Raw genomic sequence first — 15500 nt, forward strand, 5'->3', positions numbered from 1 at the left:
AAGTTTTATGGTAAACAAAATTTATACCTTAATTCTATTTTTTCTTAAGTTTAGTGAAGTAATTTAGGTAAACAGAGTGAATTCCAAAGGGGACTCCAAAACCTCTCTGGGTGGCCTGTGCCAGTGCTCTGTCACCACCCTCACAGTGGTGAAATGCTTCCAGATGTTCAGAGGGAACCTCCTGTGTTCCAGTTTGTGCACGCTGCCTCCTGTCCTGGCACTGGGGACCACTGAAAAGAGCCTGGCTCCATCCTCTCTGCACCCTCTCCTCAGGTATTTATATACATTGTTGAGGTCCTCCCTGAGCCTCTTCTCCAGTCTGACCAGTGCCAGCTCTCTCAGCCTCTCTTCACCGGAGAGATGGTCGAATTCCTTCCTCATCTTCATGACCTTTCGCTGGACTCTCTCCACTATGTCCATATCTCTTCTGTACAGAGGTATCCAGAACCAGACACAGCACTCCACGTGTGGTCTCACCAATGCTAAGCAGAGGGAAAGGCTCACCTCCCTCGACCTGCTGGCAACACACTGCCTAACGCAGCCCAGGACACCATCAGCCTCCTTCGCAGCAAGGGCACATTGCCGGCTGATGTCCAAGCTGGTGTCCCCCAGGATGCCCAGGTCCTGTTCTGCCACACTGCTTTCCAGCTGGGTGGCCCGCAGCACATCCTCGTGCCTGGGGTTGTTCCTCGTTGCACTTCTCCTTGTCGAACTGGATGAGCTTCTTGTGAGCCCCACTCCTCCAGCCTGGATAGCAGCAGGACCTTCTGCTGGAATAGCCGCTGCCCGCAGTTTTGTTTGCACAGCTACAAGTGATCAAGTCATGTTTCAAACAGAACTGGAATCTCTTTCTGAAAACTTTTATGTATGAAAACAAAAGGCTGGAATATTTTCCCTTATAGCACACTGTACACATTCCATAGTTTAAAATCACGTGGTGGTAGGCAACACATTTAAAAAGCCCGGAATATCAGAGGCACGAGAGAAATGATAATATTATTTAACTCATGCAGGATGCCACACCATTATAAGTAACATTAACTAAACCCACTATACTTAATGGGAGCTCTGAACAGAAAGTTCTTCATCACTTCAAGGGATTAAATGCCTTACTAACAGGGTCAAAAAAGACACAAAAATATCTACATATTTTTTGAGGAAAGGAATTAAAAGGAAGCAAGTATTTGAAAAAGAAAATAAACAGGAATAAGAAGAATTATCATTGCTTTTTAAGTCAGAAATACAAGGGAAGTAGTAGCTCATTCCCTTAAAAAATTTTGAAAAAAATATATGTATTTTAAATTAAAGAAAACATTAGCTCAGAAAGGATACCATAGTGCAAACAAAAATTAGAAAATCCTTTCATGTCTCCTACTACATCAGGGTACATATCATTTCTGTCATTTATTCTTCGATGGTCTACACAGACTTCACTCTGTTAAACTGACAGCCTGGTCTTTTTTCCCCCGATTGTTCTACATAAAGGTTCCTCTCCTTCTGTGTAATTTCCAAGTGCAAAGCAAGAGAAGTCTCAAGTCACCTGCCATCATCTTGATTGATATTCTAACTAGATCAAATCTAGTAAGTCATCAGAAGTGGTACTTTATTCTTTCAGGTGGACTGAAGATTAACTGTAAGCATTTACTTCGCAATAAGGTACTTGCCAATTTCTACTTTGAATTTCTGTAACAATAGTTTCATACCAAATACAATCTCTAGCAGCATTTTGAAATGTATATATTATGCTGGGGTGATTGCGCTATTTTTCCAAATCTTCCTCAATTTATAAAAGTTTTTATTCCTGAATACGAGTCCATTACTTGACACCTTACCATGATGACACAGCCCATCTAACTCTCCAAATAAGCTAAATGGCACAGTCTTAAAATATTCTACCTGTTCTAAAAATTGCTTCAGTAGAAAGTCATTAGCCACATATTTTGTGTTCATCTCAAAAGATGAACTGTCCTGAAAGACAGTCAAAGCAGACATCTAGCATTAACCAACAACGTTAGCACAGATCTCACAGGTGTAATTTAAGAATATAGCCAATCCTTTAAGTGCTGGAATGTTATTCTTGTGCTGGTCCAAACCCAACTTTTTCTGTGTCTGTCATTAACAGTGCAAAGAACTCTGATAAGGTCAGACACTAAAACGCCAGTGCCTCAACAACAAGCAGGAGATGCATCCAGCTGCTTGCTTCAGATTTACAGCTTTTTCTACACAGATATGCAGTAAGTTAAAAGCATTGCTAGTAAATATCAGCGTAGCATAACTAATAAAAGTGGCATTAAAAGAATCCCAAGAATACATACTCATTGCATAGTGTGCTCAGAATCGTGGTGGAAAGAGAGCAAAGTTTTATACTGGAACAATTGTACGAACTGAAATTGCTAGTCTTTGAAATGCTCTGCTAAGGGTGAAAGGGTATTCAGAACTGTATCAGAAAAGCAAAATTTAAAAGTGTTCAACATGAAGCTTATAATGCCAACAAAACAAAACACAAACAAGTGTTACCAAAAGTATAGACTTGGACAGCTTAAAATTTATAGTCATGCGGGGTGGGTTGGGGTAGAGTTGCTTGATGTTTGCTTATCAGAGGATGGATAAGCAAAAAAAGGCAGGATCTTTAGTTGAAATCAATTTTCAGCTACTCTTTTATCTATACTTCCAGATAAGGCTTTGCATAATTCACATATATAAAAAAGAACTACTGATGTAATAGAATTTTGATGCTCGATATGGGAAAACTGTTTTATCACACAGAATATTTTAAAGGAATGAAAAATCATTCAAAAATACCATCTTAAAATCAGTTACCATTATACAAAACATATGTTCCATAATCAGTTTTTCAGAAGACTTTTTTTAAATAAAAAAACATAATTCTCTGTATGTATCTCATTCTGTGCTCGAGTCAGTATCAGCTGGAGACGTAAAACAGCAGTAAATGATTAGAAGAACGAACTGGTACGCTTACAAATGTGAGTTACTTACTTCTGAAGACAGGTAAAATGCAAATACTACCTCTGTTGTATGTACTACCGTCACAATTAAAACATATTACTGTGCACTAGAAACGGATGTAAAATTGCTACGGAAAAAAAATCATGTTTGGTTTTATAAAACTAAAGCGCTCCTAGTTTGAGAGCAGTTTAAAAATTGGCCTTAACTTTTGATGCAGTTCTGGTTTGACAAAAGTTCTTAATGTCTTAACTCACACTTCACTGAACTCCTGGAACTCACTTTTTAATGACTGAAACATCACTTTTTTTTATTTTTATTATTTTTAAGACTACAGTATAGCCTGCCTGCTGCTGCAGCCTAAGTGTCCACTTTCCTATCTCCCTTCTGCACACAGTACTTTGCAGGGTATTACCTACTACCGTGCTACTCCATGGTGGTCTCTTGAGACTATTACAGAGGTCAAGCTAGAGACCCATGTAAGAATTATTTTTGTACTTAACCATGGGATTCATTTCCTCCTTATGATAAAACTCTAGCTTTTTAAATTTAGTTTTAAACTTCAAATGGCTAATAACAACAAATGAACTTAACATGCATTCTTCATACAAGAAACTTGTTCTTTTAACATGTCATTAAATACTTTAAGAATGAGAAAGCATATGAGTAACAAGAAAATGTTACAAGGACAGAGGATTTATTCTAACTACACACATTATACTTTTTTTTTTTTTTTTTTTTTTTTTTAGGAAAAATCCAAACATATTAAGTAAAAAAAATAAATGATCAGGGAACACAAACAGCCTTAACTCTACCATTTGAGATAAACACGAGGGAGAAAAACCCTACGATTTTTTAACTATCTGTTGGCGTACAATTTTGTAAATACCTTAATCATAACTGTGATGTACTGAAAAACAGCACCACTATAAGAAGCTGAAACTCTACTTTCCATTTCCTTATCTTACATGTAATGCATTTCTTGTCTGCGTTCCTTAGACTTCTACAGTAGCTCTAAAGACAGTAGCAACACTTCTGAAGTGTACTGTGCTCTGTGTTGTGAACTCCACATTGACAATGAAATTTACATTATAATACACTTTCTATATTGTAAAACTAGTTAAAATAATCACTTCTTCCAAATAATTCTCTTAATCACTGACATTTTAAAGATATTATAATGTTTCTTATTAATAAATTACAAAAGAATATTTATTTGTAAATAGACACTTATACTTTGAATAGCCTAGATAAAAGCATCCTTACTCTTTCTCTGCATCTCCTTCACTTTCTTCTGCATGATCAAAGCTCCAATTATTTTTAAAACCTCCATCTCTCTTGGATTGTGATCTATCCAAAGCTGAAATGAGAACAAGTTAAGATAAGTCTTGATTTCAGGCTGGGTTATTAATCAACACAAACTAGAGGAGTAAACCAGATGTACATATTTTCCCCAAATATTTATTTTGTTGATGTCAACATTTAACTACCATTTGAGAAAATAAGTTCAGCAACACAGTGGCGAGTCATTTTCCTAGATAAATACAAGTAATTATCTGTCAATATCTTGATTAGCAATGCAGTAGGTTAGCACGCTATTAAAATTATCAAGTGAGGTACTCAGCCGTTTTACTGATAGCTGTAAATTTAAGGGTTCCTTTTCTGATATGAACTATATGCGACATGCACAAAGGCTCCTTATCTTTATTGTTTAAATGTCTAGTTTCCAAACGCATTTAATTTTTCCATATAAAAGCAACAGTTTTCAACTACCCCAAATACAGTTTCAATGTAACATGCTTTTTTTAATCCAACATCTGACACCAACATGACTTAGTGTTTGATGCTAACTGAAATTTGAGAGTTAGAATCAATTAAGTGAGAACCTGAACTTCCTGAGAACATTCACACAGTATCTGATCTCCAACTTATCTATTGCAGTATCTAATAGCATGGAGATTTTCTTATAATATGATATTAGGGTACTTTTAAGTGAAGGAGAACCAGAATATGTCAGCAGTACTCATTAAGGTTAAATCACCGTTTACCTGGGCCCCAAAAACTGGGCTAAGAGCTGTTTAGCACAAATTCTCTATGACTAATTAAACAGCAGCTTTGATTCTGGTGCGATTTGAATGTGTATTTTCTTACTATGTTTTTCTTTACATAGTTGGAAATACGTTTAAAAATAATGAATGTGATGCCATACTTTGTTAGAAAAGAAAAAAAAATCATAGTCAACAACAGATGTCTAGGGAAAAGTATGAACAGTGCACAATGCAGTATCGATCGCAACCAATCTCAGCTTCCAGCTACTTGCACCTACCAAGGACTTCCAGAGCCACAGATGATATTATATTTTTATGACTGTCAGCCTTTGCTGAGCTTTATTGTTTTCCCTGCTTGCTTTTTTTTTTATTATTATCAATACTACCTTATAGAATCAACAGCATCTTGCAGTAAATAGTGCCTCCCTTACATTATATAAGTATCTCCCCTTTTTGTTTGTCCTGATTGAATCTGGCATCTTTTGCTTCTATGTAGTACTTCAATCCTCTGGTTCTTGTACTGGTGAAGACAGTAATAAGTAATCCTTCCCTACTCACTCATGATTGCATACATCTCTGTTGTGCTATTCCACAGTCATCCTTTTCCCATGCAGAAAACAAACAAAATTTAGTCTATTTAATTTTCTCTCACTTAAAAGATGTTTTATAGCTTTAAATTACCCTCAGTGCTTCTCTCTGAACCTTTTCTAGCTCCACTGTATCATTTTTGAGATGGAGAAGAGCAGTAACCAACACTACAAGAAACATTCAAGATGCCAATGTACCATGAATTCCTACAGAAGCAGCATGGTATTTCTGTTTTGTTCTTTATTCCTTTCCCAACAAATAGTGAGACTGGATTTGCTATTTTCACTACTATGGAGATCTGCTTTGATGTTATGTACTAGATACTTCCATCTTTCACTCGTGATAGGTAAGAACCAGTTCAGAGCTAATCATGGTGTACAACGATTTAGACAAATCATTCTTTTACCCATTTCTCACTCACCTGCAGTACTTGGTATGTACCAACACTGAATTTCATATATGACTTTTAACCCACAGGATGCAAATCCTGAGCATTTGCAATTTGCTTGAAGTCGCAAGACATTATACTAACCCAAGTAAAGCTAGCAACACCTACAAACTTTTGCCACCTCACCATCAAACCCTTTTTCTTTTACCTGTGCATTCATTACACAGATCCTTGTGGAATTCAACTGGTTATTCCTTCTATTAAAAAACTGAACCATTTTTGCCCTCTACCCATCTGTTGTCAGTTGTTAAGATGTAAGACTTCCATTTTATCCAGAGGAAACTTAGCTTCCCTAAAAGCCTTTGGTAAAGGAAATGACAGAAGGAATGACCAAATTAATTTGGTTTTCGTTAACCTTCTATAAATTTGGGTCATAGGGTCAAAGGTCACGGATGAGAAGTTCCTCAAATACCCCCTGCTACCTTTTCAAAAAGGTGGTATCATATTAGCTACCTTCTCCACCGGTAGCAGAAAGACGATGCTAACCAAGAAGTAACGTGCTGTGGTCATTTCCTGCTTTATCCTCAAGGTCCTCTTGTAACACTTGGATAAATGCCACTTCACCCCGCTGCCTTGCTCATTGTTTGCTTGACGTACTACATTTTGTTCCGCTGATGTTTTGTTTTGAGACATAAATCTATCATATTCCTTCTTAAGAAAAATTCTGGCATGAAGACCTCTGTAAGCGTTGTTGAAGTGGGTGCAAGCAATTCTGGTTTTCGGCTGACCTCATCTTCTCCAAAGCCTCCTTTTATAACTTCCATGTCTACACACCCTACAAGTACTCCAGAAATTCTTCTGCTGAGCCTGAAGAAAGACTCACCATTAGTTTTTACTAATTGAGAGTTATTCTTTTTTTTTTTGACTGCCACGTTATATTTTTAAGTTTAATTCACCTGTATTTTTATTAATCTCTATTTTCCTCATTCACGCAAAAAATTAAGAAGAACAATGTTTTATTTCAGACACCTACCCGTATCCTGCTGTGTAACCATGCCAACATTTTGGGGGCCTTTTGAAGTCTATTTAAATAAGCAGCATGCATTTGCTCTAAGCTTTCAATACGGTGTCTTTAAATAACTCCCAAGCTGCCTGCAAATATTTTACCCTCTGGCTGTGTCTTTTACTTCCTTTTCAAGAATTTTAAGGGTTTCTTTAGTCTTCTTTTGCATTAAGCATTTCTACAGTGGATGATTTTCCTCCAGGTTTAGAAATTCAGCATCTTTACAGGATATTATGCACTTCAAAATATGATCATATTGCAAAGTTTCCAACGCCACCACTCACAACATTCTGCAGAACAAGTACATCCTGGAGTCGCAATTTCACATGAGAGAATCAATGAAGCATACTGTCACTTCCTTTTGTGCACAAGGGTTTCCTCTAGAAGGAGAGCCAAAAGGCAGCGTTTCATCAAGACTTCTGCTATCAGTGTCCACTATCTACCCAGCTTATAAATTTCTAACAGGTTACAGTTGGCATCACCCTGGTCAAGTAATCAGTAGTTCCGGTGGTTAGATTTTCCTTTATAGTCATAGAATCATTAAGGTTGGAAAAGACCTCCAAAATCATCTGATCCAACCATCATCCCCCTACCGCCAATGTCACCCACTGAACCATGTCCCTAAGCACCACGTCCAACCTTTCCATGAACACCCCCAGGGACGGTGACTCCACCACCTCCCTGGGCAACCCATTCCAATACCTGACTGCTCTTTCTGAGAAGAAATGTCTCCTCATTTCCAACCTGAACCTCCCCTGGCACAACTTGAGGCCATTCCCTCTAGTCCTATCACTAGTTACCTGTGAGAAGAGGACGACCCCTAGTTCCCCACACCTTCCTTTCAGGTAATTGTAGAGAGCAATAAGGTCTCCCCTCAGCCTCCTCACCTCCAGACTAAACAACTCCAGTTCCCTCAGCTGCTCCTCATAGGACTTGTGCTCCAGGCCCTTCACCAGCTTCACAGCCCTTCTCTGGACATGCTCCAGGGCCTCCATGTCCTTCTTGTACTGAGGGGCCCAAAGCTGAACACAGTACTCGAGGTGTGGCCTCACCAGAGCTGAATCCTTGAATCCATCTGGATCCCATGTAGCTTTTTGAGCCATTTGAGTCTGATCTAACTTGAACATTGTCCGGAACATACATTAACTGTTCAGCCAACACTATCTGTTCTCCATTAGTTCTCCTTTAGCCCCCATTTGTCACAATGTTTAATTATTTTCCTTCTAATTTCAAGTTCATTCTGCCAGCTTCCAGTTCTCCCATTTTACCCGATATATTTTTCTGTGTTCCTTTATACAAATAAGGTAAATACTTTTCTTACAGGATTTTTTTTTTTGTGCTTCTTATGTTTAGATCAGACTATTGCACTTACTCTTTTATACCTGCATTCCTGATTGAGTTTTACCAGCTGCAGTAGGGGACAAAATTTTTGGTACTGAATGTACGTTACATCAAACCATGTGCTGCTACACTTCTATCAGCCTCCCCTCACTCTTTAGGTGCCAACAGACCAGCTCTATTTTCATTCTGAGAAAATCCATCTCACTGCACAGAACTCCCTCTCCTAAGAAGAGATATGTATGTTAATCCATCTTCCCCACATTTTTTTTTTCTGACATTGGCTGGTTTTGTGGTCCTGCACTTGCTACAGAAGGCGCTAAGTTTTCTATCACAGGGATCAATACTACCAGCTCTTTTATTGCATTCTCTACAGATCTTCAGCTATCTTACACAGTTTACCATCTCTGTACCCAAAAGACAAGTTGTCATGGATTCCATCTACTGTCATAAACCCAGAAACCTGTTTGTGCACTAATCCAGTCCATCACTGTAGACCAGCTCAGTCGTCCATGGAAGAACACCCTTGGAACCCCAGCTCTGCTCTCTCGGCTCTGGATCAATTTTAACATCCTCTAGCATTCCTGGCTCTACCAAAAATATGCATCTAGAAGTGTATCATCATCTGAACTAGACTGTTCACCCAAGTTACTTGATCTAAATGGTCACTTGGGACCTGATTCTATACAGGATTGTTTTTTGTATTTTTAAAGAGCGGTAAGATGTCATGTGTCAGAAATGCTGTTTCAAACTATTTTCTAAGACTTGAATTTGCAACCTGTATGTTGCAGTTTTTACTAGTATACTGGCTCTGGTAGTATGCATACGAATACTACCATCTGCCAGCAAGACAGATTCATACCCAGAAGATGAAAATATTCAAATAAGCAGACCTGGCCATAAGAGACTTAGCCAACAGAAGTCAATTACTCTCCCTTTGCCCAAGAAAGGCAGCATGTTGGAACAGATTTCACTATCAAGCACAAATCGTTATTCCTCTCTCTACAAGCTCCCTTTCAAGCTGGAAGATTAGAGACCCAGAAACTAGATGGAGTTTAAGTGGACATCTTATGCAGGTGTGTCAAATGTATTTCACTGCTTGCTAAAACAATTATCATTTACATGCCATTTTTAAAATGCCAATTAAACAAGATTTGCTGGAATACTGTACTTCAGTTTTTATTAAATCTTTTGTTTTTAACCACATCCTGAAGCCATCCTCTTAAAAATCTACATGTTGCCTTTTTAGCTAAAACTTAACCAATTAACAGATTTTGGATTACAAAGTACACCTGCTGGAAGAACAGCAGAAAGCAGATTAACCTCTCTAAGTTACTGAGCGTTGACACAGTTTTGTAAACTCCTTTAGCAGGAGTTTCCATCATTCAACAATGTTGTTGAATAATTCCTAAGCTAGAGGAAAAAAAATATTCGCAATGGATCTCTATGAAATGAGAGCAAAGTTGCACATTTGCAAAAAAAAAAATGAATCTGCCCATCAACAGTGAAGTGAGGAGTGGCATATGCAGTACTTAGTGAAGCGCTAGTGTCCAACAGAAAATGGCATTTTGGAAGATTTGGTTGTATGTCTTGTACTCTGTGGTGTAAGGCCAGTCATTCCATGTGAATCTATATTATGGTTGTCCAGAAGAGCATACCTCTAATATTGTTCTAGATGTGATACCACACACGCTTACTGGTCACACAAAGAACACCCTTAACTCCTCTAGGAAAGCTATTTGTTCCTATCATTAGATAGCCAGAGACCTTAACGTTTCTATTACAATGCCCAGAAGCATTTACAAGTCTTTAGTCTGCTGAGATCCCATGTATTTCTGTGTGTCCAAGCAACACCCTGCACATAAAACCTAAACCAAAGGTTTGCTTTGGGACAAAGGAGTTTTTCCAGAGGACCTGAAATTTACATACTTTTTTCCCAGTACACTGGTCTAAAACCAGAAATAACACAAGCTTTATCTTACAAACATTTCGACATCACAACTGCAGACAACTTAGCAGACACTGTAGCATTCACATAAAAAATGCAAGTTAATTTAAATGCACTCAGACTCATTCCCTTCATCCACACTCATATTTAGGTAATGTATAAAGAATGCTTCTGAGCTAATCTGTTGTTCATTGGAAGTCGTCATATGTATTGATAAGAGAATACGATTATTCATAAAAATGTGACTAATTTAGAGTAATTTATGGTTGTTTTTACTTTCCCTGTTGTTTCCTTACTCTTTCAGATAGGCTTCTGTGTAAACTAGCTTTTTATCTTCCAGGTTTGATATGATCAGCTCTAACAGGCCAACTGTCTAACCACAGTAAGGCCGCACTGTCATTATTTCGTAGCAGCATTGCACGAACTGTTTTACGCACCCCCCTCACTTCCTAAAAGCTGGGGATCCTTGCTCCTGCCCTGCACCCTGCATATGGCAGCCCAGATGTTTCTTCACCAAGAGCAGGCCTGGGAAAAGAACCAATTTGGGCAAAAAAAGCACGCACATGCGTGTGCCTGTGCGTGTGATGGAATTATTTGTCAGGCCTATCAGCTCCCACCTGTTCAGCCACACCACCACAGCACAGCTGTGACTGCACAGCAGAGGTAAGGGGTATACAGGACCAGACTGTTTTAGGCGCTAATGATGCCAAAAAAATCTCCATGGAACCATAGCTTAGCCTGCATTTATAGCTAAACATTCAGAGATCTATTGTTTAAAAGATGCTTCACCTTTCTTCCTAAATTACCCAGAGATGCAAAAACGATGCAAACTCACTTCCAGGAGTAGGCAGCAATTATAAATTGATAGTGAGATACTCCATGAAGTACATAGTTCAGTGGTAAAGCTCTGATGCTATCTAAAGGATACAAAGTATGGACACAACATTGTTACATTACACATGAAGGCAACTTCATTTCTCAGATACTTCACAAAAATAGTAATAAACTTTTTAGGAATGCTATGGGAACAGAAAACCAATGATAAACACAAAGCATCCACTACGAGACCAAAAAGAAAAACTGCGAAGAAAAAGCATTCATAAGAGGTACATAGTTCAAAGATGGAAAAGCATCTCCATGTCCTGACCAAAGCCCTTTTTTCCCTCCAGAACTTCCATGTGCACTGTGCTCCTTACAGCGCAGAGGATCGTGCAGAATGATTGGAACCAACAACACAGAACTGCTTAAGCACAAACACTCGCTGAACTTTTGCCATTTTCTGAGAAGAACTGATAACAACAGCTAACAAAGGAGGACAGCTTTGAAGTACATGTTTTCTTTACAACCTCTTTGATGGTTTTTCTAGTAAGACAGCAGTGGTAACCATACGACAGGCAGCCAGTGTTTCCTTGACCCCTTCTACTGACTGTCCCAACAGAGAAGCATAGGAGGCTGCCACTGGGATAGAATCAGAAAACAACATAGAAGTACTTCTAAAGGTCCTCTTCAGTTACATCAGCAGCCAAAGGACTGCTAAGGAAAATGTGGACACATTGCTCAGTGACACAGGGGACCTAGCGACAAAAGTCACAGAAAAGACCAAGGAACCCAATCCTCCTCCCCCTGCTCCCATTTCTGTGCTAAGTTCTGCCCTCCAACCTCCCAGTACCCAGCTCTACGAGCAGAATCTGTGGGAACACAGCACCATCAGCTGTCAAGGAAGATACAATTAATAAACATTTAAGCCAGTTCTACACACATAAGCCCAAAAGATCAGACGAGGCATCTGATGGCACTGAGGAAGCGTGCCAGTATCTAGGACACTTTTCTACCAGGTCACGGCAATTGAGAGAGTTTCCCAATGACTGGAAAAACATCATACCTATCTTCAAGATAGGCCGTGAGTATGATCCCGGGGAACTACAGGCTGATCTGCCTCACCTCAACCCCAGAGAATGGTATGGGTCGTATCCCTCCAGGAATCCTTCAGCTACATGAGGACAAGAAGTTGAATGAACAGCATGGATTCAGTAAGGGCAAACTGTGGCAGACTAAACTGTCTGCACTTCACTGCAAGAGGACTGGCTCTTCGGGTAACAGGAGAGCAATGGATGTTGCATGCCTTGACTTCTGGGAGGACTTTGACATGGTCTCCCACAGGGACCTTTTATCTAGATTGGAGAGACATGGAATAAGTAGTGAATTATAAGGAGAGTGGAAAACTAGCTGGACCAAACGGAAACCAGCACCATCAAAGAATGATGACAAATCCAGCTGTCTGCATCCCTCAGCAATCAGTACCAGGGCCAATACTGCCTAAAGTCTTTGCTAACACTCAGGATGTTGAGGTCAAGTGCAGTTGGCAAGTTTGCAGACAATACTAAATCGGGGGAAGCAGCTGATACTCTGGAAGCCAGGGCTGCTGTTCAGAGAGACCTGGTAGGCTGGAGAAATGGGCTGACAAGACCCTTACTAAGTTCAACAAAAGCATCCGTGATCACAGATGCAAGCCTGCATCAGGAATGGAACAAGCCTGGGCAGTGGCACAGCTGGGGGCTGGCTGGTTAGGGAGCAGCTTCTCGGCAGGATCTGGGGGTCCCAACAGACAGCAAGTTGAACATAGGTCAACAGCGCAGCCAGACAGCTGACAAAGTTCTGTCAGCAGTGAAGAGAAACAACTCTTCCTCTCCATAGTGCACTTGTGAAAGCGTATCTAGAGTACTGCATTCAGTTTTGCACTAGCCAGTGTAACAAAGACATTGAAACACTGGAGCAAGTCCAGCCCAGGGCTGTCAAGACAGCTGGGGGTCTGAGGACATGGCATACAGGGAGAGGATGAAAGAGCTGGGCTCACTCAGGCTTAAAAAAAAAGGGGGGGGGGGGGGTGATAAGTCTTGGTTTGGGCAGGAGGTTCCAACCTACCTAATTCCGACCAGCGGCCACTCAGGTCCCAACCTATGTGATTGTAAGACAAAACTCAAAACAGTAATCAGTTGTGGGCACAAATCTTCTCCCAAGGAACTGCGCCATCATCACAAATGCTTCCAGAATTAAGTATCTCCATCACTTTCCTTCTCTTCTCTCTCTCAGTAAGCCTGTCACCTACTCAATCTTTCCACAGAAGTTAAATAACATCAAAAGGCAAAAAGATACAGCTATGTAAGACCTGTGTTGCTAGATGGAAAACACACCAAAAAATCAGAAAAGAAGGAGAAAGCTTCAGTATTTTTATAGTCAGATATTTTCTCTGTATCTATCTTTCCCATTTTTTAGGAAAATTTGGAGAATAAAAGGTTAGGATAGAGCAGGGACAATTTCTGAATTGCCAATGTACTCTAAAAATGTGAAAGTATATAAAGCTAACAAGCCATTTCAAAGAGGATGACACTTGAGTAAGAATTCTAGAATGTGATTCCTGTGGCAAATCACTATGTGACATTAATCATACATGATCTCAAGTTTTGAATACTGGAAGAGTTTTAGAAGATAAGCAAAACGCGGCAGGAAACAGTAGATTATGCATCTGATTTGCACACTTCTGATTTCAGACTTCGTTATGCACTGCTGGACCTATCTTCATAAAAAAGCTAAGCTTGTGCAACAGAGTATGTAGCAGCACTAAACAAACAGCCATCTATTTTTAGAAAGTGCTGAAAGGCAGTTATAGATACAGTAAGATTAACCATCTAGCCTAACTACCTGGAGATCAGGCAACCAACGCTTCAAGAAGGTTTCCAGGTTTGATGCAATAATTGGAACTTCAGATTGAAATAAAGCACTATACCTATATAACTATAAAGAAGGGAAAAAAAACACACAAGAATTTATATTATTTATACTTCTAGAATTATCCAGAAAACTTTGCAAGAGGATTTTGGGCAGGTGTTGTCCCCCCTGTAAAACTATAGTCCAGAAAGGTTCCATGACAAGAAAATAACTTGCAAAGATATGACAGAAGAAGAAACCCTAAAACGTTATTCAAGGAGAAAAAAGCCAGACACTTCTTTGATGCTGTCAGTTGTTCAAAATCCTCCTGGACAGCAAAAAAAGCACACAAAAAGAAAACAACAAAGAAAACCTCAATAATTTGGTCAAATGAAAAGGGCACATCTCAGAAAAATCTGAGCAAAGAAAGGATGAAAGGAGGATGAAAGAGTTATTTAAACTCTAGGCTATGAGAACAGTTTGCATTTACCTTTCTGTAGAGGCCAAAGACCTGTTTTTTTTCCCTATTCCCTGTGACACTGGTAAGCCTTCACACCCATACAAGAGGGCAGTCAGCTGGATTAGATTGCTAATATGGCTGAAAACTAGTGCAGGCTAGCTCCACCAACACTTTTTCTTCATCTAAAATGAGTTTTCTGCCAACTTAGCTCCTCCAGCCAACTTGCTGTGAAGCCAGAGAAGCGCCGGTGTTGACACAAGCGAAGCTGCACAAGCCCAGGCCCTGGGAGGGGCGGCAGGACAGACTGACAGCAGCACCGAGCTGGTACGCCTGGCCCAGCTGCAAATCGCTGCTGCGGTGGACTTGCAGGGCCACATGGTACGGCCCCACAGCTGGGGGCTTCTACCGGTTACAAAATGACCCTGCACACATACACACAGTTAGAAATAAAGTAGATTGCTGTCTTTTTTAAAAATAAATACAAAAAAAAAATCAAAGAAGTGCAACACACGAATGGACAACAACTTCCTGCATGCATTAGATGCACTCTGTGGACTTCAAGAGGACTTCAAGTCCATTTGCAATCAGATGGTGTTAGGTCGATGGATGGACTTGATGATCCTAAGGGTCTTTTCCAACCCAAATAATTCCATGGTCAAAGCTGTAAGGCAAGGGAACCAGAGACCAGTTCAGCAGACATCGAGCAGCTGGTCACCCAACAGCTCTGCAGGCTCCACTGGCTGTATAATGCAAGCTTGGATATTACATTTAAGTATCTTTACTGAATCCCATTACGCAAAGTTTAAGTAAATCTGAAGAAAATATTGTAGCATAAGTGCACACACACACACAGACGACATCAACACAGTAACATGTTTGCAAATTTCTCTATTGCGTCACCACAGAAAGGAATTCTAGCTTCTTCACACTATTTCTTTCCTCTGAGACAATACAGATTAGCAGCTGCAAGGGGGGTGGTTTAAAATGGCAGAGCATTG

At 39.7% G+C, this 15500-nt stretch overlaps 1 protein-coding gene across 10 annotated transcripts in view; it reads right to left on the reverse strand.

Moving 5' to 3' along the window:
* Positions 1 to 15500, reverse strand: part of SENP6 (SUMO specific peptidase 6) — a 93061-nt gene that overhangs the window by 56261 nt on the left and 21300 nt on the right. For 4 of the 10 annotated variants that reach the window (XM_080583775.1, XM_080583773.1, XM_080583774.1 and 1 more), the window contains exon 2: positions 4231 to 4324. The exons of the other annotated variants lie outside the window; for them this stretch is intronic. In XM_080583775.1, the coding sequence (XP_080439901.1) occupies positions 4231 to 4324 (94 nt within the window). The remainder of the gene's footprint in view (positions 1 to 4230; positions 4325 to 15500) is intronic. 10 annotated transcript variants of the gene reach the window in all.

Source organism: Anser brachyrhynchus (genome assembly GCF_964034855.1).
Source record: "Anser brachyrhynchus genome assembly, chromosome: 3".
Taxonomy (NCBI): domain Eukaryota; kingdom Metazoa; phylum Chordata; class Aves; order Anseriformes; family Anatidae; genus Anser; species Anser brachyrhynchus.